Source organism: Lacerta agilis, chromosome 3, assembly GCF_009819535.1.
Source record: "Lacerta agilis isolate rLacAgi1 chromosome 3, rLacAgi1.pri, whole genome shotgun sequence".
NCBI classification, from domain to species: Eukaryota; Metazoa; Chordata; class Lepidosauria; order Squamata; family Lacertidae; genus Lacerta; species Lacerta agilis.
The window spans coordinates 17,579,128-17,602,106 of record NC_046314.1 but is presented as its reverse complement, the minus strand read 5'-3'; the positions used below and the strand labels follow the sequence as shown (position 1 = coordinate 17,602,106).

General features: G+C 41.4%; 1 protein-coding gene across 2 annotated transcripts in view; it reads left to right on the top strand.

Moving 5' to 3' along the window:
- Positions 1–22,979, top strand: part of LDAH (lipid droplet associated hydrolase) — a 101,107-nt gene that overhangs the window by 70,994 nt on the left and 7,134 nt on the right. For both annotated transcript variants that reach the window (XM_033142954.1, XM_033142955.1), the window contains one exon: positions 19,589–19,671. In XM_033142954.1, the coding sequence (XP_032998845.1) occupies positions 19,589–19,671 (83 nt within the window). The remainder of the gene's footprint in view (positions 1–19,588; positions 19,672–22,979) is intronic.

Genomic DNA, 22,979 nt, shown 5'->3' with positions numbered 1-22,979 from the left:
ACACTGAGGTCTGTCTGTTTTTGCTATTTATTTTGCGTTTTTGCTTTTGCTTTTGCGGCTTTTTTGTTTTGTTTTTTTGTGACTGTGTGGAACCCAGTTCAGCAACTAATTGATTGTGTGACTGCAGTACATTGTTTATTGCTTTCATTTCATGGATCAACGGTCTCGTTAGATAGTAAAGTTCATGTTAAATTGCTGTTTTAGGGGTTGTTTTTAAAAAGTCTGGAATGGATTAATCCATTTTGCATTACTTTCTATGGGAAAGCGCGCTTTGGTTTTGGAACGGTATTCCGGAACGGATTAAGTTTGAGAACCAAGGTACCACTGTAAAAATACAAAAAGGGGGGAAGGGAGAAAGAACTTTTTTTTAAGAGTCAGAAAAAGGTTAAAAGAGAAAGATTGCAAAATAAGATTCAGAAAATAAAAAATTCCTGATTCTTCAGCTTTCCACTATATAAAAACAATATTCACCTCATCCAATCCAGTATAACACCCGGCAAAACCGTGTGTGTGTGTATGTGTGTATTTCATGCAAAAAGTCTATGAGAGGTTAATGATTAATTTTGTAGAAAGAACAAGGTAAAGCCTATATGGCCAGGTGAACATTCTTCGGTGACAATTTCGGGCCAACAGTTGCTGGTTCTTCACCCATACCTGAGACGGGATTCACAGACCTTATTTTAAGCAAACTGGGATTCAGAAATTGCTTTGTTCTGGCTAAGGGAATGATTTCAGGCACAAGGAGAGAGGACGCTGTAGTATTTGGGCGAAGCACTGGAAACTTCGCTGTTGCAATGCAGCAAAAGAGTTCCTTTGGCTCCAATAGTGTTACACCATTTTGGGATTTGGTCCCCTCTCTGACAGCTTTCGAAGTCTCTTTACGTAATTAGCCAGTATTGAGAGTGACTAGTTTTATTTGGCTGTACTTTGCTAGCTGCCTTTAAATAAAATTAAGTACTCATTGATTTCAATGAGTGGCCTTCGCTGGAAATGAATCATTGTGGTTGACTGAGTTCAAAGGAAATGCCCACAAACATTAAGACTTTGAGAGGGAAAGAGTTTTATATAGCAACAAGCTCTTAGACCTTCCTGTATAGGTAAGTAATCTAGGAAGTGGCGTGGCCCGTAGCATATGCTTCGGATTAGCAATAACTGACAGTATCTTGGTCGGCAATCTTGCCTATTCTAACTCCACTTTACCTCTGTGAATTTGTACAGGGAAAGAAAATGGGAACAAACTTTGTTAAGGCCTTATCCTCTTGCCCTTTAATAACCCGTTAGGTATGGCTCAGAAATATTCAGCAAATGAATTTATTCCTCCTCTCCAGGAAGTTTGTGTCAACTCATTAAAAAATGTATGTGTGTTACCTTTGGCACAAACATCTGCCTCATTGCTGTAATTGCAATAAAAAACCACGATGAAGGGCAGAAAAGATGGTTAAAAGTTTCCTTAAAAGTTATGCATCTGTCAGAACAAACTAACCTGCCAGGGACTCGTTACCACGTCCGGAGCTTACTCACAACAATATGTTTTCTCTCCTCTGAAAAGGAAATGAGATTTAGAAAACTTAATTATAGCAAGACCTAAGCACCCAGCCCTATTTCCACAAAGGCCAAAAAGCAAAGCTCCATTAAGAAAGAGCAGGACCTGGGGCATGATTCTGGTTGTGTTGTTGGTTAATGGGAGACTTTTGCTAAAATCAAGATTTTGCTCCCAGGTACATAGGAAGACTGAACAACTGAAATTGCATTAGCCTGTGCTCCTCGCTACACAACCCTGGTGCTGATCCAGATAACGCTCACATTAACAAGATTCTTTCCCTTTGAAGAGGGATTGATTCTTTTACCGCTCTGAGAATTGTAGTTTTGTGAGGGAAAAAGGGGTCTCCTAAGAACTCTGAGCATCCTTAACAAACTAAAGGTAAAGGTAAAGGGACCCCTGACCATTAGGTCCAGTCGTGTCCGACTCTGGGGTTGCGGCGCTCATCTCGCTCTATAGGCCGAGGGAGCCGGCGTTTGTCCGCAGACAGCTTCCGGGTCATGTGGCCAGCATGACAAAGCCGCTTCTGGCGAACCAGAGCAACACACGGAAATGCCGTTTACCTTCCCGCTGGAGCGGTCCCTATTTATCTACTTGCACTTTGACGTGCTTTCGAACTGCTAGGTGGGCAGGAGCTGGGACCAAGCAACGGGAGCTCACCCCGTGGCAGGGATTCGAACCGCCGACCTTCTGATCAGCAAGCCCTAGACTCTGTGGTTTAACCCACAAACTACAGCTCCCAGAATTCCCTGGGGTGAAGCTATGACTCTTTAAAGTAGAATCATAGCATTATAAATACAGTGGTACCTCGGGTTACAAACACCTCGGGTTACAAACACTTCGGGTTACAGACTCCGCTAACCCGGAAGTAGTACCTCGGGTTAAGAACTTTACCTCAGGATGAGAACAGAAATTGCGCGCCAATGGCGCAGTAGCAACAGAAGGCCCCATTGGAAAATAATGGAACTTCCCAACTTGGTCTGTTCAGAAGACTTCAGATTTTTCTCCAGTTGTAGAAACAGTATAAACTGCTAGATGCAAGCTCTTCTAGAAAGTGGGCTTCTACAAAAAGAAAACTGTTTGCAATGTAGTTTGGATTTTATCCAACCAAGTCATCCTACTCACAGTAGACTTGTATTTGATCATGTCCATCAATTGCAATGAGTCAGGTATGACAGCTTGGTTGAATGCAATCCATTGTTACTTTGTAGCATGCTTTAAAAGAGCAGTACATATTTCTATCAATTTTATTAATGTACCACCTGAAAAAATATTTTCCTGCAAACGTGTATGTATGTATTGGTTTTTAAGGTGAGGGCAGACAGGCCTGTGTCTTTAGAGCACAGGATTTATTGTCCACTAGCTTGAAGGGCAAACTTCCTCCATTTGTTTCGGTAAAATTTCCACAAAAGCACAGACATTACATAATGGATAAACATTGCGAGTCTTTCTCTTTTTTTGAGAGGCAGGCTTGTAGGTCAGAGGTTAACTTCTGGATGACAATGAAGATACAGATAAGCACAGTAAGCAAAAAAATCCCTTCCATCTGAATAGCCTATATGTGGCCGTTCTTTGCAATCTTGAATCTGTGGCTTCTCTTGAGGAATTTCCTTGTTTGTTTAACCTGTTTATTGACCAGGGGAGTAATGGAGACGGTTTATTTTATGATACTTGGAAATGGTGGAAGAGACCAGGGAGCGGGGAGGAATCTTATCTTGGGAAACAGAATTTGAAATTGTTTTTTTGCTCCATTTTGTTTTTCCCCCCAGTAACAGTCTTCTTCTTCCTGCTTTATATTAAGAAAAGCATATTGATGGGTATAAAAGCCTAATGGTTGGCAATTAGAGTGCCAGTTTTGGGCAGAGCAGCAAAGCTCTTTCTCATTTCCTTTCCTCCTTCTTTCACTTTTGGCCTTGGGGCGCGGTTAAAATCCAGCGCAACACTTTTCCAGGGTTTGAAGACAAAATCTTCAGAAAGCCCTGTGCTTTTGACAGATTCCTGGCTCTCTGAAGCCTGTAGTTAAGAGATTGTCATTGTTCAGTCGTTCAGTCGTGTCCGACTCACCGTGACCCCATGGACCAGAGCACGCCAGGCACGCCTATCTTTCACTGCCTCCCGCAATTTGGCCAAACTCGTGCCAGTCGCTTCGAGAACACTGTTCTCGAAGATTAGCAGAAGCTAAAAGGTCCCTTTTGATTTGTTACAAGATGTGAGTTAGTGGTGGTGCAGGTAATTTTTGCACACAGACCGCCGGTTGCCCATTACTGATATTATTATTATTATTTTTTAATAATATTTATTGATTTTTCCAAAAACACAAAAAAGCATCAACAAAAACAACTACAAAACAACAAGCGAAAAACAAAGTAACACAACTACAAAAATACAATACATCAAAGAAAGAAAGAAAAAAGAAAGAAAGAAAAAAACAAAAATATATCATCTTACCAAAAATCTACTTTTTTCTTATCATCTTTTTCAGACTTCCTCCTGTTTCCCCTTATTTGTGTCCCTTTAGAATATTTCACGTAACTTCCAAATTACTGATATTAAGCAATGATTGTTGAATCAGGAATGGAACTTGCTGTTAACACAGTCTAAGGTCTGATTTATTTTTAATATTGAAATATGTGTCTGAGGCACCATAAAAGTCCACTTGGGATAGTTAAGTTTTTCCACTGCTGGTCATGTGTGGCATTCTATATTATATTTATATTATATTATATTATATTATATTATATTATATTATATTATATTTTTATTAAATTTTCAACAAAAATAGAAAATAAACAACAACAACAACAACAACCACAAACAAAGAAAAATATACGTAAAAACAATATCAAATCCATAAAATGAGATTATCTGAATCCCATGACTCCCCCCCCCCAACCCGGTTCCTTAAATTTCTTTTTCAGCTGCATATCATTTCCACTCCAAATTATTTTTTCTACCTCAAATTTCCTACGTTATTTCTGAAATTACAAGTGTTCTTAAAATCCTGCCAGTGTATTAACCCAGTGTTTTTCAACCTTTTTTGGGCAAGGGCACACTTGTTTTATGAAAAAAATCACAAGGCACACCACCATTAGAAAATGTTAAAAAATTTAACTCTGTGCCTATATTGACTATATATAAAGTAATTCTCTTGAATAGGAATCAAATAAACACAATTTTCCCCACGGCACACCAGGCAACATCTCGCGGCACACTAGTGTGCTGCGGAACAGTGGTTGAAAAACACTGTATTAACCTGTTTGCAATACTTTTGTAAGCACATAATGAACATTTCCCATTCTTTTTTAAATTTCTTGTCATCTTCATTTCTGAGCTTTCCCGTTAATTTTGCCATTTCAGCATAGTCCCTTAACTTGGTTTGCCAATCTTATTTGGTTGAGATTGCTGCCTCTTTCCACCTTTGGGCTAACGGTATCTGGGCAGCCGTTGTAGCATACATAAACATTTTTTTTCTGTTCTTTTGAAATCTCCGTAGCTAGAATACCCAGGTGGCATTTAGGACCCTTGGACCGAAGGGTCGGCGGTTGGACTGTGCTGCAACTGTACTTTCTTTTCCAGAAAATTTCCAACCTCCTGTGCTACGTAACTGAGTACTGTATAGATGAGTCAGAAGTTGGGCTGTGAAAATCTGAAGCAAAATTGGCAACAAAAATAATTATGACAAGGATTAAAAGGGGTGGGGGTAGTTGGAGTGGAGTTTGAATATTAGGTTTTATGATAAGCGTTTGGAGATCTTCAGAGTAAGCAAAAAGCATTGATCAGAAGGCTGAAGAGTGGGAAATGCTTTTGTGCTGGTTCAAAATATGTTTTTGCATAAGCACAGGTGTGCTTCATAAAGCAGATCCTCCTTCCTTGTTGGCACATGGAAGCAGCAGCCCAGAAGAGAACAGCATTCCATATTGAATGTGGCTTCAATGTTATTTTTAAGTGGAGGGCTGTACCTTAATGAATAAAGCACGTGGTTCAGTCCCTGGCCTCTCCAGGTAGGACTAGGAAGGATTTCTGCCACATGGTCTATCCTGAATCCCTTAAACAAGCCTACTGCCTTCAGGTTTGCTAAAGGATGCTGTCACATAGTCAGTGCTGCCAGTTCAATTGTCTTCTGTACAAATGAAACTTTGTTATGACTTCATTGAAACAAATTATCAAGAAGAATGCCACACTCTGGAGTAGAAGCTACTGTTGAAGGGAAGCGCAGAAGTGAAAGGGAAAGAAGTTAAATCAACTTTGGATGAGATAATAGGAGAAGGAGAATCTGGTCTGGTGGCATGTTGGGAGGGAGACTGTGGGTGTGTGGGAAAGTTGAAGAATGGGAAACAAATGGGCAGGAGAGGGGTGGGGTAATGGGTGAATCAGTAGAAAGGAAGGATTGATTACGGTATTTGACACCAGAGGGAAAATGGAAAATGAGATTGGAAGAAATATTTAGGTATAGGTTATTTCGGTTTTTAATAGATCGAGAATTGGAATCAGAAGAAATAGAGGCTATAGCACAACAAAGTTAAGTTAAGAAAGGATATAAGAGGTAGTGAGGGGCATTTGAGGTTTGTTTTATAGAGAAAATTCTTATGAAGTTAAAATGTGTTGAAAAGAATAAGGATTAAGATTTAAGATATAATGAGTAGAATTGTATGATTAAGATGTGAGGGTGAAAAGTAGATATTACAATGTTACAAAGTTACTAAAAGAGGTTTGGAAATGAACGCAGAGGAGAAGACGGGAGGAGGTCCCAATGGAATGTTAAAAACTGGGAAAAGATAATGAGATTTTTGTTTTTTTGTTTTTTGTAGAATTATAGGTTTGTATTTTTGTAGTCTGTAGTTTTGATATTTGTTTTCTTTTTCTTTCTTTTTGGGTTTGTTTGTTTGTTGTTGTTTGTTGGATTGTGGTTTGTATTTGTTTCATTGGAAAATTTAATAAAAAAAAAATTTCAATTGTCTTCTGTACATGAAAGGTGGGAGGACAGCTTTTTCTTCACCACAGGTAGCAAAATGCCTTCAGGTGGGCCTGGGTGGTCTAGCTCAATTTAAGGCAGCTTCCTACGTTCCTAATATGTCCCTACAGTGGTACCTTGGGTTACAGACGCTTCAGGCAACATACTTCGCTGACCCAGAAATAGTACCTCAGGTTAAGAACTTTGCTTCAGGATGAGAACAGAAATCGTGTGGCATCGGGAGGCCCCATTAGCTAAAGTGGTACCTCAGGTTAAGAACAGTTTCAGGTTAAGAACGAACCTCCAGAACGAATTAAGTTCTTAACCCGAGGTACCACTGTACTTTATATACATTGCACGGCATTTTGATAATAAATGTGGGTTAACTTACATGTTGCCGACATGACAAGACCGTTAGATGACTGCTTCATCTAGTTCTGAGAGGATCCATTCATCCCATGTTGAATAGGCCAGTTTTGTAATATGAGCTGGTACTTTTCATCGTTCAAGTCCTTCAAATACAGATAATTCTGGCTAGAATGAAAACAATGGTGGGTGGGATGTTATCCTTTCTAGTTCGGAGCTTTTTTAAACACTGCTGGTGCTCAGATAAGATTTTAAGCTTCAGGAGTTGGTTAAAAATAATAAAAAATCCTTCCGTGGCACTGCTGCTGCCACCATTAGGAAATGGTCAAAGTAATTATGGTAGTAGATATTTTAAATTTTATTCTTAAGCATTAAAATAGGGTTGCCATATTTGAAGAAGTAAAAATCCGGACAGAAAGGGAGTTGTTGAGCTTTTCTTGGGGGAGGGGGAAGCAAAATTGCCAAAAAGGTTGTGCCGATTTTTTGAAATTTCCCCTGGACACATATTGTTGTCTTTTCAACACAGACCTCTTGTTTATTTCAGCTGAACCTAAACAAAAAGAAAAGCGGAAACCTAAGAGTGTACCTTGTTGTGTGTGTGTTAAGCATGATTCATTATCCAGTACTGTGCATCACAGTGATTCATGCATGAATCAGTAATGCACAGCCGTTGTTTGGTTAACACTAAGAGCTAACAAATCGGAATTGTGAAAAGAGTGGGTATTCATTAAGAACACCACAGTATGAGAGTGATGCCTTGATCCTCAGTAAATTCACTTGGACATGTTGTTCAGTCGTTCAGTCGTGTCCGACTCTTCGTGACCCCATGGACCACAGCACACCAGGCACGCCTATCTTTCACTGCCTCCCGCAGTTTGGTCAGACTCATGTTGGTAGCCTCGAGAACACTATCCAACCATCTCATCCTCTGTCGTCCCCTTCTCCTTGTGCCCTCCATCTTTCCCAACATCAGGGTCTTTTCTAGGGAGTCTTCTCTTCTCATGAGGTGGCCAAAATACTGGAGCCTCAACTTCAGGATCTGTCCTTCCAGTGAGCACTCAGGGCTGATTTCTTTAAGGATGGATAAGTTTGATCTTTTGACCTGTGTCACTTGGACATAGGTTTTGCTTATTCCTTTTTTCTTTTTTCTTTTCTTTTTTCTTTTTTAATTTTATTTACAACATTAATCCACCACAACTCAAATAAACAAATCCACCACCATTAGACATGAACACAACATAAAATAAACATAAAATAAAATAAAACAAACGACAAAATAAAAGACTTCCTTTATCCTGTATATGGCCTCCTTATTTACTTCTTATAAACTGTTTCCTCTATGAATTATTATTATGATTTTTTTCAAATTATGACTTTAAAAACCCCACAAAGTCTCATGCAGATATTAATCGAAACAAGCCCAGGTGTGTATTTTAGGGCACTGTTCTGTAAAGTATTTACATTTTCCCCATTCTTTTTGAAATTCTTCTCTGGGGAGTCCCCTGCATCTGTTAATCTAGCCAATTCGATATAATTTAGTAATTTATCCTGCCATTCCTTTTTTGTTGGCACAAATTCTTTTTCCCAATTTCTGGCTATTAAGGTCCTTGCCACGCCTGTGGCATAAAGGAATATTTTCTGATCTTCTCTTGTTATACCTGTGTCCGTTATCCCTAATAGGAAAGCTTCTGTATTTTTCTTAAAGTTATACTTAAACATTTTTGCTTATTTCATTGGAACAACTAATCTCAATTCAAAAAATGAGAGCTCCAACACAGTGTCTAAGCGCAGATCTAAGCTTTGTACAACCTGGTACAAAAATTTTGTGGGTTTACACTGTGGAAAATATTACAAACTTTCATAATCTTGCTGTAAACGGCCCTTTCCATGGTGCTGTAGAAACATTCCCGTGCTACCTTTTTCATATGTCTTCCACTCAGGTATCCTATGGTGCCATAGGTGCCAACTCCCTGAGGCTAGGCACCCACAAATTTCTGTGCCAGGGCCATGCACGCTGCATGGCACCTATGGCCCTGGGCACCCAAGCTGGCACTCCTGTATGGTGCCCTTTCACTTTGTGCTTTCCGAATGGCATGGTATATGGCTGAGCTCCAAGGTACATTTGAGCAAAGAGAGAAGTTGTGTAAGCATACCGAGTCATTCCCCCAGGACAAGCGGATACGCCCACAGCCTTCTGCCTTCTTCATTAAAGCGCCTTTGCAGCTCCTGTCTTATACCTAGCTAGCTAGAAAACCCAATGACAGCATAGCTTGGATGTTCCTGCGCTTGCACAGTTGTTGTCAGCTATGCTGTTTGACGTTAGGAATGATATTCCATAATATATAGTTTCAGGAGAGTGTTTCCCTTACCTGTGGAGGAAACACGTTATATTTTACCACCTGCCTTCCAGGAAAGGAGGCCAAGGAATAGCAGCCTCTGCTATTTTCACATTTCCTCTGCTACTGTTTATTTTCCTGTGTGATGCCTGACTAAAATGTTTGCTTAATGTTGTCGGACAACTCACCTTCCCAAGACAGCACTTAAGTGTGGCTTGAAAGAAAATCCATTTCTGCTTTGTTCCCCCTCCCTCCCTCCCTACCTCCCTCTTTTTTTTTTCTTTTTTTTTTGCAAGTGAACTAAGGTTTTCCCTATTTAAGAGTGTGATGCCCGTATTAACTTAGTGAAGAGAAGTGAATGGCTTTTAAAGGATTTATTATGTTTACGTACCTATTCATTTGTCAAAGTGACTCTGCTTTACAATTTGCCCCGTTTCCGAAATAGAGAAAGAGGGGAAAGTTTAACAAGGTCACTTTATAGCTGGTAAAAGCTCTGATTTCCCTACAGATGCCCCGTGTCAAAAAAACAACACAAAACCCCGTTTTGGTTTGGTTTCCATAATTATGGGTGTGTGTGGTGTGTTTTTTTCAAATAAAAAAAATATTAAAAGCTGTCAGTTTTATTTCCATCATAAATATTGCTCATGAAGCTTGAATGCTTTGATAATGAAAACGGTTCATGACTTCCAAGAAATATTAAGCACAGTTTGGGGGTTTCTGACATCCTTCCTGAGGTTCCCGTTTGAAGGAGAAGCAATGAGTCATGCAACATGCTGGATGGAAGGAAAGAGAGAGAGAGAGAGGTGAGATTGAGAAGATATTGAAAAAGACCCATATGCGGAAATACTTCAGTCAGATATGGGTCATTAGGCAGGACCAGTCTAACCGCACCCAAGCACCCCAAACAGTCTCTGGGAGCAGTAGTATTTAGGGTAAATAGTGAAGTAGCATGTCATCTAAGAGTTTCGTGTGCCAGCATATCTGCAAAACTGTAAGACGTCCCAAGGCAGCACATCTACAGAGCAGCAACATTTGTCTGACCTTTAATGCACAGGCTTCAGTTTTCAAATTTTTTTAACTCCCAAATTTCTTGGGAGATAATAGAATGACTAACCAAAAGCTTGCAGATCCTTAAAGAAGCATGTGCTAATTTAACATTTCTGAGTTTTGTAGCGCCACAGGCTGCTTGCAACGTTGATTAATTTTATTTATAGACTTGATAATTTTAATATGGCCACTGGTTGTTGTTTTTTTTAATTTAAAAAAATTAACTAGCAGAAAGTGCCTGGTGTTCAGGAATTATAAGACTAAAAAACAAATAAAAATCAGTGCGGTTTTGAAAGGTCTAGTCTGCCATCCTGATTCAAAACAGAGTCAAATTGTGTCAAAACATAGACATAAACTTGCTCCTTCATCTTAGGACCACCATAGAGTATAATATCTTATGATGTGTCCAAATGCATAGACAGCAGAAAGAGCCAAAAAGAAAAAAAAGCTGTCCAAAATATATAAATGATGAATATACTGTTTTATGGCAAACTACTTAGTTATTAATGATGATAACAATAATGTTTTATTTATACCCCACCCATCTATTAAAAGTTATAAATCTTGCCAAATGAAATAAATAGTAACGAATTGTGTTAATGACAATTGAAACATCATGTACAATGAGTTAAATATAAGGGCCGGCCCCTAGTGCCAGGTGTCAAAGCATGGGAAGCAGCTCAGTCCTTCAAGCACAAGGGAGGAGCACTATAACAAGGTCCCATTCACCACTGCTGATGCCATTTGGTGTAACCGATTCAGATAAGGCCTCATTCCCAGCATCTAAAATTTCCTGTTGTGGGGGAGGAGTTCGTCTGAAGAATGAGCCTTTCTGCCTTGGGATTTGCCCTATCCCTTCCCTTCCAGATATCATAAATTTCATGTCAAGAGAGAAGTGAGGTCAAGATGGAAGGGCTTCTCAATCTCACCTCCTCTGGCAGTGGTGACTTAGCCCTTCCTCTTCCTACCAGCCCAAGTCAGATATGGGCTTCATTGTTTGGCCGAACAACAACAACAATTTATTATTTATTTGCCACGCATCTGACCGGCTTGCCCCAGCCAGTTTGGCCGCTTCCAACAAATTAAAACACAGTAAGACATCAGACCTGAAAAATGTCCCCATGCAGAGCTGCCTTCAGGTGTCTTCTAAAAATCAGATAGTGGTTTATTTCCTTGACATCTGATGGGAGGGTGGTCCACAGGGAGGGCGCCACCACCAAGCAGGCCCTCTACCTGGTTCCCTGTAACCTCACTTCTTGCAGTGAGGAACCTCCAGAGTTCCCTATAGTAACAGCAAAAAAGCCAGTAGGGCCATATGGCTTGGATGGGTTTGTGAAGACTCGAGTAAAGCACAAGGAGACAGGGCACAGAAAAAGGAGGCATGAGACAAACATTGGCCATACTACCTCGTCCAAAGCCTATATCAAACATGCCATTTAACCACAACCACTCCCAAGTTATAACACCTGAGCTTGCTTTGGGGGGACAAGGGGGTTCAATGTCTTTATCCGCAGCCAGACTCCTAACTACTAAAAGACCAGTCCAAGGATGAATTCAAGAATTGCAGGGAATCTTTAGAGAGATAGAGATGACGTGGATTATTACTCTGAACTGCGGAGCTAAATGGAAGACTGACCCAAACATGGATATAGCAGCGTCTTTATACAGTTTCCTTCTACTACCAAATGTTGATCCAATTATATGAATATTCGTCTTTGTCATCACTTGCTGTAACCACTGGTGTTGTCAAGCTTCGGGGAATCAGATCCCTTCCGCGATGACAGCCAAGAATCAGAGAAACGATAAAAGTTATTACCAAGCAATTTATTCAAATTCACAGACAGTGACTAAGGAATGCAGTCTTCCCTAAATATGGCATTGCTCCAAGTAAAGTCCCACCCCCTATGTCTCTCCTATTCTACGTCACTCCTACATCAGCTAATCTGAGCTTTCTGCCTCTGAGCACTCTGTTCTACTACCCTCAATGCCCATCTGGTCCTGAGACCGGGGGGGGGGGGTCAGGAATGCTTTCCAAGGACACTGAGTCTGTCAGCTGTCTCTCCTCTGGTGCTTCTTCTTGCTGTTCCTCTTCCAATATTTCCCAGCTTCTGCCCTCAGCAGCCTGCAAACTATGCCCTTCTGCAAACCACTGTTCTAAATCTATACTGTCCTCCTGTTGTTGGGAAGGTTCAGGGGAAGGGGGGGGCGGTCCCCAGCATTCCTCCTCAGTCCGGCCCCTGACAGATGAGGTAAGGCAGAGCTGTGGGACATCCCCCTCAACACCAGCATTACCACAACTTACCTGGGTGGGTTTGGTCTGAGGTGGGGCTGGGATGGTGGTGGGTTTGGGGCTGCATGCATACACCTGCAAGATTGCCACAGCCTCGACCTCACTGCCACTCAGCTCCCCTGCACAGCCCGGTCCAGGTAAGCTGTAGTTATCCCAGTGCCTGAAGAGAGGCTCCATGGCTCTCCCTCACCACAACCAGCCACTACCGAACCTGGGTGTACAGTCAAACCTTGGTTGTCGAACATATTCCGTCTGGAACATTGTTCGACTTCCGAAATGTTTGACAACTGAAAACTGAAAGCAGAAGCCTCAATGCAGTAGGGAAACTAAAAATGGAAACCGCGTAGCACGTTCAGCGTTTGAAAACTGGAGCAGTTACTTCTGGGTTTTCGGTGTTCGAGTGCCAAAATGTTTGAAAACGGAGCCGTTCGAGAACTGAGGATTGACTGTACTCAACTGTGATCTCGAAAGCGGGGTTGTTTACAGCTCTCGTTTGGATCAAACACCATTTGTCGGAAATGCCAACTTGGTCCGACTTTGACCATGTGAAAATAGGAATGGGAATCAGTCCTTAGGCGGAAGGTTGTCAAGTACAAATCTCATGTTAGCAAAGAATAAAAAATTCAAACAGGCCCAGGATGAATCAAGGGAACGCTTCAGTTTTTTCCATTGCTGTTCAACAGTTGAATTGTGGCGTTCATAAAATGCTTCTCCCGGGACTGTGTCACTTCTGAACATAAATGGCGGCGGGGGGGCGGGATCATATGCTTATATGCCTTCCCACATCAAAACCCTGTTTTGGAAGCAAATAATAATCTGGAAAGAAAACTAGTGTTACGCTCCTCTGAAAGAATTTTAGGATAAGATGGGCAGCTTACCAGGCAAAAAACAATTTTTTGAAAGTCTAAGGGTGCAATCTTATACCAATGTCGCACGAATAGTGAGGCTGTGGGAGTCTTACTGCGCTGGTAGAATGCAAAGAACATAGGCATCATTGCAGATATGCTGACGAAATGCACTTCCAGTGGAGCCATTCTGCCAGCAGATATGTGCCAGATATACAGCTAAGACTGAGCAGAGTCAAGGGCAGCACAGAAGAGGAGCAACCGCCGTGCTGTATCCTGTACCATTGGTGATGTGAAAATATGGGGAAAGGGGTCCCATGAAAGAAGCCTTTCTGAGCTGGTCAACCTGAGATCCTTGTTATCTTGCAATGCTGGAGCTTGGGACCTTTTGCATGCAAAGCATGGGCTCTGTCATTGAGCCCACCACCCAGCAGCTACCTGTCTACACGCAACAACTTTTAGTGCAACGTATAATTCCGCACTCCTAATACTGTGTGCAGAATCCACCTTCTCAGCGAAGCCATGTGTAGCAGAGTGAGTGCCATTTTCCTGCTTCTAAACTTCCATATTGGAGGAGGAGGAGCAATGGTCTGATTGGACTGTGGCTTTCAACCCTGAAAAATCTGCCATCGTTTCTTTGGGTTTGCAACATTTTCTTCCCAAGGTCTGGTGCATTTTCCCACTAGGATGCTGTCGGTATAGCCATCATTATTTGCCAACGTTTTAACCATCATTTGACTGTGCTAGTCAACCCAGTAATAAAGGTAAGGAAATCGTTTGGACACAACTGATTCCAAAAAAGAAAAGAAAAAACCACTAAAGAAACAACCTCCTAGAGAGGTTGCCTAGAGAGAACAGTCTCCGAAACACCAAATTTGCACAAAGGGAAATTGATAGGCTGCTGGTTTTGAGTAGCTCTTTGGTTCTCCACATGCCTGTAGTCTATAGCGCAAACTTTCTAGGTTGTCTGTATCTGCAAGATCGACTTTATAAAAGGTGGCAGCCTGGAGCTATCGCTGTGAGCATCTTTGTTGGAAATTTCTTTGTGTTTTTCTTTCTTCGTCGATTCCCCTCTGCCCCTCAGATGCTTTGGCTAACCAAGTGGAAAACAATCTTACTTGGAACTTCTGTGTTGTTCCATTAGTGTGACATCACTTCGTAGCCATGTTTTATGTCACAGAGGAATGCAGATGCTTGGCTTAGGAATCAGATATGATTTTGTTTGTTTGTTTGTTTCTTCGTTGTCTCTTGCGCCGCTGTGCTGTGGGGACCAAGAGCTAACGGTTGCGGTATCAAACATTTTTTGCTTGGCGCAGGGCTCACATCCACTTCTAAATTTAAGTCTGTCATGCCGAACCCTCCTGTATTCCTAAATTGGTTTGACATGTGTAGACCACATTTGTTTGGAATCCCCCCCCCCCGGTTAACTGACAAATTTCTAACTTAACAGTGCACATAGCCGCAAGCAACACATTATGACTGTTCAACTTCCTTCCAATGAGAGTTTTCAGTTAACTGCTCTGCTAACACAATTTTCTCTGCTGCAGACCAGCAACCAGGTGGCATTGGGAAGTTGCTGTAATCAGGCAGAAACCTGAGGGCTTCCAGAGAACAAACATGTGTACTGTGGCTCATATAACTGTGGACCATAGAAGCGGGTTCAGATTGTAGATTAAATTGCTAGATGAACCCTTCTGTGGATGGAATGAAAGTTACCACTTCTCCCAGAGGAAGAGAAATGAGTGATTGCTCCTTTGTGCAAGTCGCTCTAATCTATGCAAATTGAAAACTATCCATTGGCCAACTTTAAAGTTTGGAGGGGTGGGAATGCAACCCTAGAGGGAATGTAATAGATTTCTTGTTTGGTCTGTGACCAAGAACGTTGTGTGTGTGTGTTTAAAAAAAGCCAGTCCAGCAATGCCTCTCAATATATAAAGGCTATTCCAACTGAAACTTTGACCGCTAAATCTTTATTTACAAGACTGTTGCTGCCTCAAAGCAGAAGTCATTGTCTATTTAATGTTAAATTAAGTTTTGAAATTAATCTAATATGGTTTGAAAATGTCGTGTTTCCTTGCCTTGTTGTATAGTCTAAGTGTATGAATGGTTTTGAACTTCAGTGCTGTACATGCAACTTTGTTTGTCAGACAACTGGTGGTTTAATTGAATTGGTGTCAAATAGCCCTAAAGACTAAGGCTGGGGGATGTGATTGATTTCAGTCATTATGCTTTGTTTGGGTGGGGGAAGAACTATTAATTTAGCTGATGTGGATATTAAGCATTGGCCGTGACACTTTGGGCTAAATAGCTACTGGTGATATAAAGCTCTCTTTTCTTCTCTTGGTCCTTGATTCTGAGTTGCGGCATCAGGAATAAATCAAGTGCCTTTTGGCACAGTTAGCCATCTCTGTTTAGCAAAGGCATGTGACTAAACTGACACCAATGCTTAATCACCTCCGTTTGTCGGGGTGTTGGGGAGAAAAGGAGGGTGAAAGCCAGCAATCTCATCTTCCAGGTCAGGAGAGAGGTCACCGGCAGGATCATAGTGTGATTTTTTTCCCCCATAGCTAAGTGCACTAGACCTGACCTAGGAGCAAATGAAAACCTTCAAGCTCCTAGTCTTTCATTGCCTCCTCCCATATGACACGTATAAATGACTAGAAATATATGGTCTTCCCAAGTCTTATCAGTTCAAGATAGCTTTGTCAAGCTGTTGGATTGCCCAAGCCACAGACTGATTAATTGATACCCACAGACTGATTAATTGTTATGTTACAATCCTGATTTTCTCAACACTTCTGTGGGACCAGACCCTCCAAGTGTTCCCATTTTCCAGGGACATTCCTGGATTTACAGAAGCCGTCCTGGTTTCTGATTTGATCCTGGAATGTCCCACTTTCCCTTAGGACGTCCCTGTTTTCATCGGAGAAATAATGGAGGGTATGATAAAAATATGAGGATCACAATCTAGTCCAAAATCAAAGTAGACATTCTGTGAAAGAAAAACCCCACAGTCCTGACCCTGGTTTGTTTTTGTTTTTTTAAACAAATTTAAAACCTTTTTTCTATTGCTTGGTGCAGACAAATACCGCCAACCCAGGAAGGCCCACCTGGCACCAACATTGCATGACTTCATGTACCAAATGAAAGCCTGGCTTTTCTGGAATATTTTTGAGAGGAGCTGAGGCTGTCCCTGGGTGCCAACTCCCTGTTACTGGCATATTGGGTTAATTCAAGAATGGGAGCCCTGTGGCTCTAGAGATACTGTTGACTCCAGCTCCCATCATGTAGGTGTAAATATTAGATTAACATCTTCCAAGATAATAATGCCCACTCACATCATAAAGAGCTCATAAGCCACCTACTCTCAGCAGAAACAACAACAGACAGTCACGGTATCTGTACCTCAGATAAAATACAAAACAGGGGAATATCTCTGGATAGAAATGTATTAATTATGGAACTAAACTAACAATATCATCATACAAAATGTATACATAGATATTTCCTCAGAGGCAAAGCCTATATATGCTTTAAAACATCCAAGTGCTGATTCAAAGTGCAATATACAAAGTGCAATATAATGTTAAAGATGGTTATGCAAAAGTCTATAAGACGTATGGGTCTATCTTCCCAATGTTGGAGAAGGTTATACAAAGTCATTCAGACGTGTGGGTATGTCCTCCCGACGGGTGGCCAGCTTCAAATCTTCCCGTTTCACCAGCAGTTTCATCAAGGTCTGGACTTTATCTTTGATAACAACAGTACAAACCATCAACTTTACTAGAGATATGAGTTCAATTATACAATAAAAAGGCTTCATAAAGATTCATGTACTCACCATCAAATCAGAACTAGGATATTAAACATAGCTAAGCTATTCAAAGTGACTCAGACTCCCATCATTCCAATAGGTAGCTAATGCGGACTCAAACTTTCTCCAGGTTAAATACTTGCAGGCAGGCTAACATTTAACTCTCAGCAGCCAGAAGCATCATAGCCAGACACTGGAGAGACCTGTCAGGAGTAAGCATGGACCAATGGTATCAAATAGTATGGGAAACAGTCTTATTAGAAAAACTAACCAGTAAACTGAAACTGACATGGGGACAAATCACCACCAAAGGAATACAAGCGAATAGTAAAGAGAACCCGAACAAGCGATGCCGACACAACCCCCCCCCCCACACACACTAAGTAGAATAGTTGCATTGCCGCCCGACCCCACCCCTACCCCCACTCACCATGCCCCCCCCTCCACCTCTTTCCCCCTTTTCTTCCTAATGCAGGCATGTCCAAAGTCCATTTCAGGGGCTTAATCTGGCCCGCCAGTCGGTTTATTTCCCAGGGTAAAATCCTTAAAAAAAAAAAAAAAATCTCAACAATTTCAATCCAAAAAAAAGCTCAAGAACTCCAACCCTAAAAAAAAAAGGTCAGCAACTTTTGTGGGTCCTTTGGTCGGCCCCTACGGCCCTTCACTTCATCAAATCTGGCCCTCTTTGAAAAAAGTTTGGACACCACTGCCCTAATGTAACACTAAGGTGTCAACAAATGAAACTGATCTATAGAAAATGTAACTTGAAAAGAGAGACGTTGCACATACTTTTGTAAACTAAGAAATCTTTAATAGTTAAAAAGAAAACAATGCAATCCGAACCCCCTTCTCAATCACAACCCTGCTAGTTTGGGGAAGGAACATCCAGGAGAATATCTACCATCAGTCCGTCCTCGGTGTCAAAGAAACCAAGGAAAAATTCTACCCAAGGAAGAAACTGTCACAGAAAATAGCAACTCTTCTGGTAAATAACAGATAACAGATCTGGATTTTATACATTGCTTATGATTATGCAGAGTCACTCAGTTCTCTAATGCCACCTTAGCTCCAAGCACCTTGTTCATTTAGCTTTTGATCTGGGTTCTGCCTCTCCCTCCTTAGTGTCATTTGCTTCCATTTCCTCAAAGTACTGCAGGAATTTGCTCGATGTAATGTTTTGGGGTCACTCAAAAGGATTTGTCTGATTGCTGTTTCCTTTTTCTCTGCCTGTTGGGACAGTGTGTTGCTCTTACCCATACCAGTGGCGTGCGATTTGAAACTCTTCTAGCTGCTACTCCCAGACATATGGCATATGCTGTGTGATTTCATGTCCTCCAACATTTCTCTGCTGAAAATAGGGACGTCCTATTCCATTATTATTATTATTATTATTCCAAACCCATCTGACTGAGTTGCCCCAGCTACTCTAGATAGCTTCCAACATATATGAAAACTTAATAAAACACTTAAAAGCTTCCCTATACAGGGCTGCCTTCAGATGTCTTCTAAAGGCTATATAATTACATCTCCTTGGCTCGGGGGTTGCATAACTCTATACTAAGGGTGACCAAACTTTTTTTCAGAGAGGGCCGGATTTGATGAAATGAACATGCATGAGGGCCAACCAAAGTTGTTCAGCTTTTCTTAGGACTGAAGTTGTTGAGCTTTTTTGGGGATTGAAGTTGTTGAGATTCTTTTAGGATTTTAACCCAGGAAATAAACTGCCATAGGGGCCGGATTAAACCGGCCAATGGGCCGGATTAGGCCCCTGGGCTGGATTTTGGACATGCCTGCTCTATACCCTCCAATATTTCTCTGATAAAAATAGGGACATTGTAAGGGAAAGTGGGACATTCCAAGATCACATCAGAAACCAGGACGGCTTCTGTAACAATCTGGGACTGTCCCTGGAAAACAGGGACACTAGGAGGGTCTGTGAGTCCCCTTTGCTAATCTGTGGGGAAATCCGTTTAAATTTCCAATGTTTCAAGGCAGCCTTTCCCATTACATGGCAAGCACAGAAGGACTTGTGGGAAGCTAGTTACCTTGCGATCGCAAAAGATGATCAAACCCTTTAATTCCAATCAATTAATTCCCTTCGGAAAGCAGAATTGATAAAATTCTCGTTTGAGTAAATATCAAATTTAGGCTCTAAACTATATAAACATATGCTGCAGCTGCAAATAATTTTTAAAAATGGCAACCCTAGATTCGGTTGCATTGCCAATATGGCATGTGGCTATGGGACTTCAGGTGTTGAACAGTTTCTTTGAGGATAGACATATTAATGCAGTAGGCCTCACTCAACTTGACTTGGAAAATCTAGCCAGCATCTTTTGTTTTCTGTACAAGCTGTTTTTATACTGCCATAATTGCGTGTGGGTCTCTTATTTTTGCAGCAAACACCATGTACATGGGAAATCAAGAGCTGAACGAGGTCAGAGAGAGAGATAACGCTGCCATAAGAAAGTATTTAAAGAAGGTAATTCTTTACTCTTCCCAGTTCTAATGAGTTGCCCATTTGCAGATACTTCACTGTCTCACTTTTCAACACCCAAATGATTCTGTTCTGATCTCAGGCCAGTTATGTATAGTTTGTCTGCATTTATTGGCTAGAAAGAGTTTGTGGCCTTATTCCACATAACCTATAATAAATATTTTATAATAAATATTTTTATAATAAATATTTTTAAATAGCACAAAGTAAAAATGACAAAATAACAAAAATATCTGACAAAGTCCAGAAAGTTCAGCTAAATGTCTAAATATTTAGGTGATCTATCTAAAACAGTCAGCCACTATACTACCCATTTAAAAAAAAAAAATCTTAAGGGAGCCAGCCTAATCAGCAACACTTTATACTGCTTTCTAAAGGTCTTCTATATACCCTCCAGCATTTCTTCGATGAAAATGGGGCCATCCTACTCCATAATAATAACAGTAATAATTTTCATTGTTTATACCACGCCTATGTGACTGGGTGGCCCCAGCCACTCTGGGTGGCTTCAACATACATATATAAAAAATAGAATAAAACATTAAACATTAAAAAACGTCCCTATACAGGGCTGGCTTCAGATGACTTCTAAGGGTTGTATCTCCTGGGCTCAGGGGTTGCATACCTCCATAAACCCTCCCAACATTTCTCAGATAAAAATTGAGACGTCCTAAGGAAAAGCGGGACATTCCGGTATCAGATCAGAAATTATTTGAATAGCACATTTCTTTAGTGCTATGTTGAGATCAGCAGCCCCGATCAGAATTTGCAAGAGAACAGAAGGTTGCTTTTTCATGGGGCCACAGCTGTCAACTTTTCCCTTTTCTTGCGAGGAATCCTGTTCGTAATAAGGGAATTTCCCTTTGGAAAGGGGGGAAGTTGACAGCTATGCATGGGGCTGATATGCTATGCTATACACTGACATTCACCTGATGTGAGCTGGTTAACAATTGTTCTACTTCATGGGTAGGCAAACTAAGGCCCGGGGGCCGGATCCGGCCCAGTCCCCTTCTAAATCCGGCCCGCGGACAGTCCGGGAATCAGCGTGTTTTTACATGAGTAGAATGTGTCCTTTTATTTTAAAAAAAGCATCTCTTGGTTGTTTGTGGGGCCCGCCTGGTGTTTTTACATGAGGAGAATCTGTGTTTTTATTTAAAATGCATCTCTGGGTTATTTGTGGGGCATAGGAATTCGTTCTTTTTTTTTTTAATATAGTCCGCCCCCCCAAAGGTCTGAGGGACAGTCAACCAGCCCCCTGCTGAAAAAAGTTTGCTGACCCCTGAGACCTGTTTTCTGAACGATACGTTCACCTCAGAATTTCTCTATGCAAGATGGGCGAGCCAGTTTCACCTTGGCGCGATTCACCTTTTGCTCATTATAGTTGCAAAATATGCTTACTTTCCTTTCTGAATTAAAGGCTATGGCAGGCAGCAAGTGCCTCGCAGGTGTTTCTGTCTATTTCCATCTGTTTTCCTTGACTACATCAACCTGAGCAATGCTTTTGCACCTGGGGGCCTACTTTGAAAACCTGTGTTTTATTTGTTCCTCTGTGTCATTGCACTTTTTAAAGTGGTGTGCTCTACCCAGAGAAATTTTTATTTTATTTTTAATTGAGGCAAAGTTATAGAAAGCTGGCAAGACCAGGACAGAATAGAAGCAAGCGTGGAGTTAAATGCCTCTTCTTCTCCTCCTCCTCCTCCTCCTCCTCCTTCTTCTTCTTCTTCTTCTTCTCTCCACCCCACACTCTCAACTTTCCCCCCCTAATTCTTCCTTCTAATAATTTCTGGGAATGTGAAAATTAGGGGAGAAATGTGAGCTGGCACAGACTTCAACCTGAAGTGTACTGACGTTAAAAGCAGGGCTTGACTAATAAAAGGGTTGGAAGCCGACGAGAACAGGAACTGGAGCCCAAGTTGCGATAGAGTTGGCAAGTTGTCACTTTGAGAAATTTATGCTGCTTAGTAGTCAGTGTGATCATAAGTGTAAAGCCAATCTTAACACCTGACAGTGCCAGCTGCTGGGGAAGAGAAAAGTTATTTCTGGATCGCATTTGCATGTTGTGTGTTGAAGGAGGTGCGAGAAAAGAGACACTAAATTATTCCTGCCTTTTCAAGCCCAGTTTTACAGCATAATTAGTAGGAGTCGAGGAGGGAGTAAGGGAAAAAATGCGGGCCTTTTCAGAGCCGGGCGTCTCAGGTGCAGCAAATGCTGACAGGTAAGGGGGCCGGAGGCGTTTTAGCAGAAGTGGGTCACTAGGTTTTAAACCCTCCGCTTCAAATGCTGAATGAAAAGGAAGAGTTGCTTGCCCTGTTTCTGGTGCAAAAGTAGACCATTTAATGCCCAAGCGTTGATCCCGCCTCTCAGAGATCCCGAAACAAATAATGTGGGGCAGTGTTGGCTGTTTCATATGTTTGAGAACATTTTGTGCCCTTATTAACTGGGGGTCCTGTCCACACCGTAGGCAGCAATGCACATCACACAAGGCATACAAAATAACATGACAAATGAGCATTATCATCATCATCATCATTTACCTGCCCTTCACACTAAGGTCCCAGGTTACAGCATTAAAACACTATATTTGTGTTTCTCTCACACACAAAATGTGTCTGTGATGATGGCAAATGTATATGAATACACATCGTTGTGTATACACGGTGTTAGCTGCCCCTCCAGCCATATGCATAGGATTCAGAAAATACCTGAAGGCAGCCCTTTTTAGGGAAGTTTTTAATGTGCGATATTTTTGTATTTGATTTCTGTTGGAAGCCGCCCAGAGTGGCTGGGGAAATCCAGCCAGATGGGCGGGGTACAAATTATTATTATTATTATTATTATTATTATTATTATTATTATTATTATTATTATTATCCCTAACTAGCCTGCAAGAGACATCTGCATTTACAGGCGTGAGTTTTTTTACCTGGTTTGGGCAAATTCCGTATTTCGAGCACAGTCGTACCTCGGGTTACGTACGCTCCGGGTTACGTACTTTCCGGGTTACGAACTCCGGTAACCCGGAAGCGCAACCCGGAGCGCGTGCTATGTGTGGATGTGTAGAAGCATTGTGCGCAGTTTGCGCATGCGCAGACACATTCGCGCATGCGCAAACCGCTACTTCCGGGTTTTTCGCACGCTTGTTCGGGTTGCGTACTTTTCGGGTTACAAACTGTAACCCGGAACCAATTACATACGTAACCCAGGATACCACTGTATTATTGCATATTGTAATGTAAACATTCTCTCCTGATTCAGAGTGGAATGCAGTTGGCTTCGTGCACACAGCTATAGGC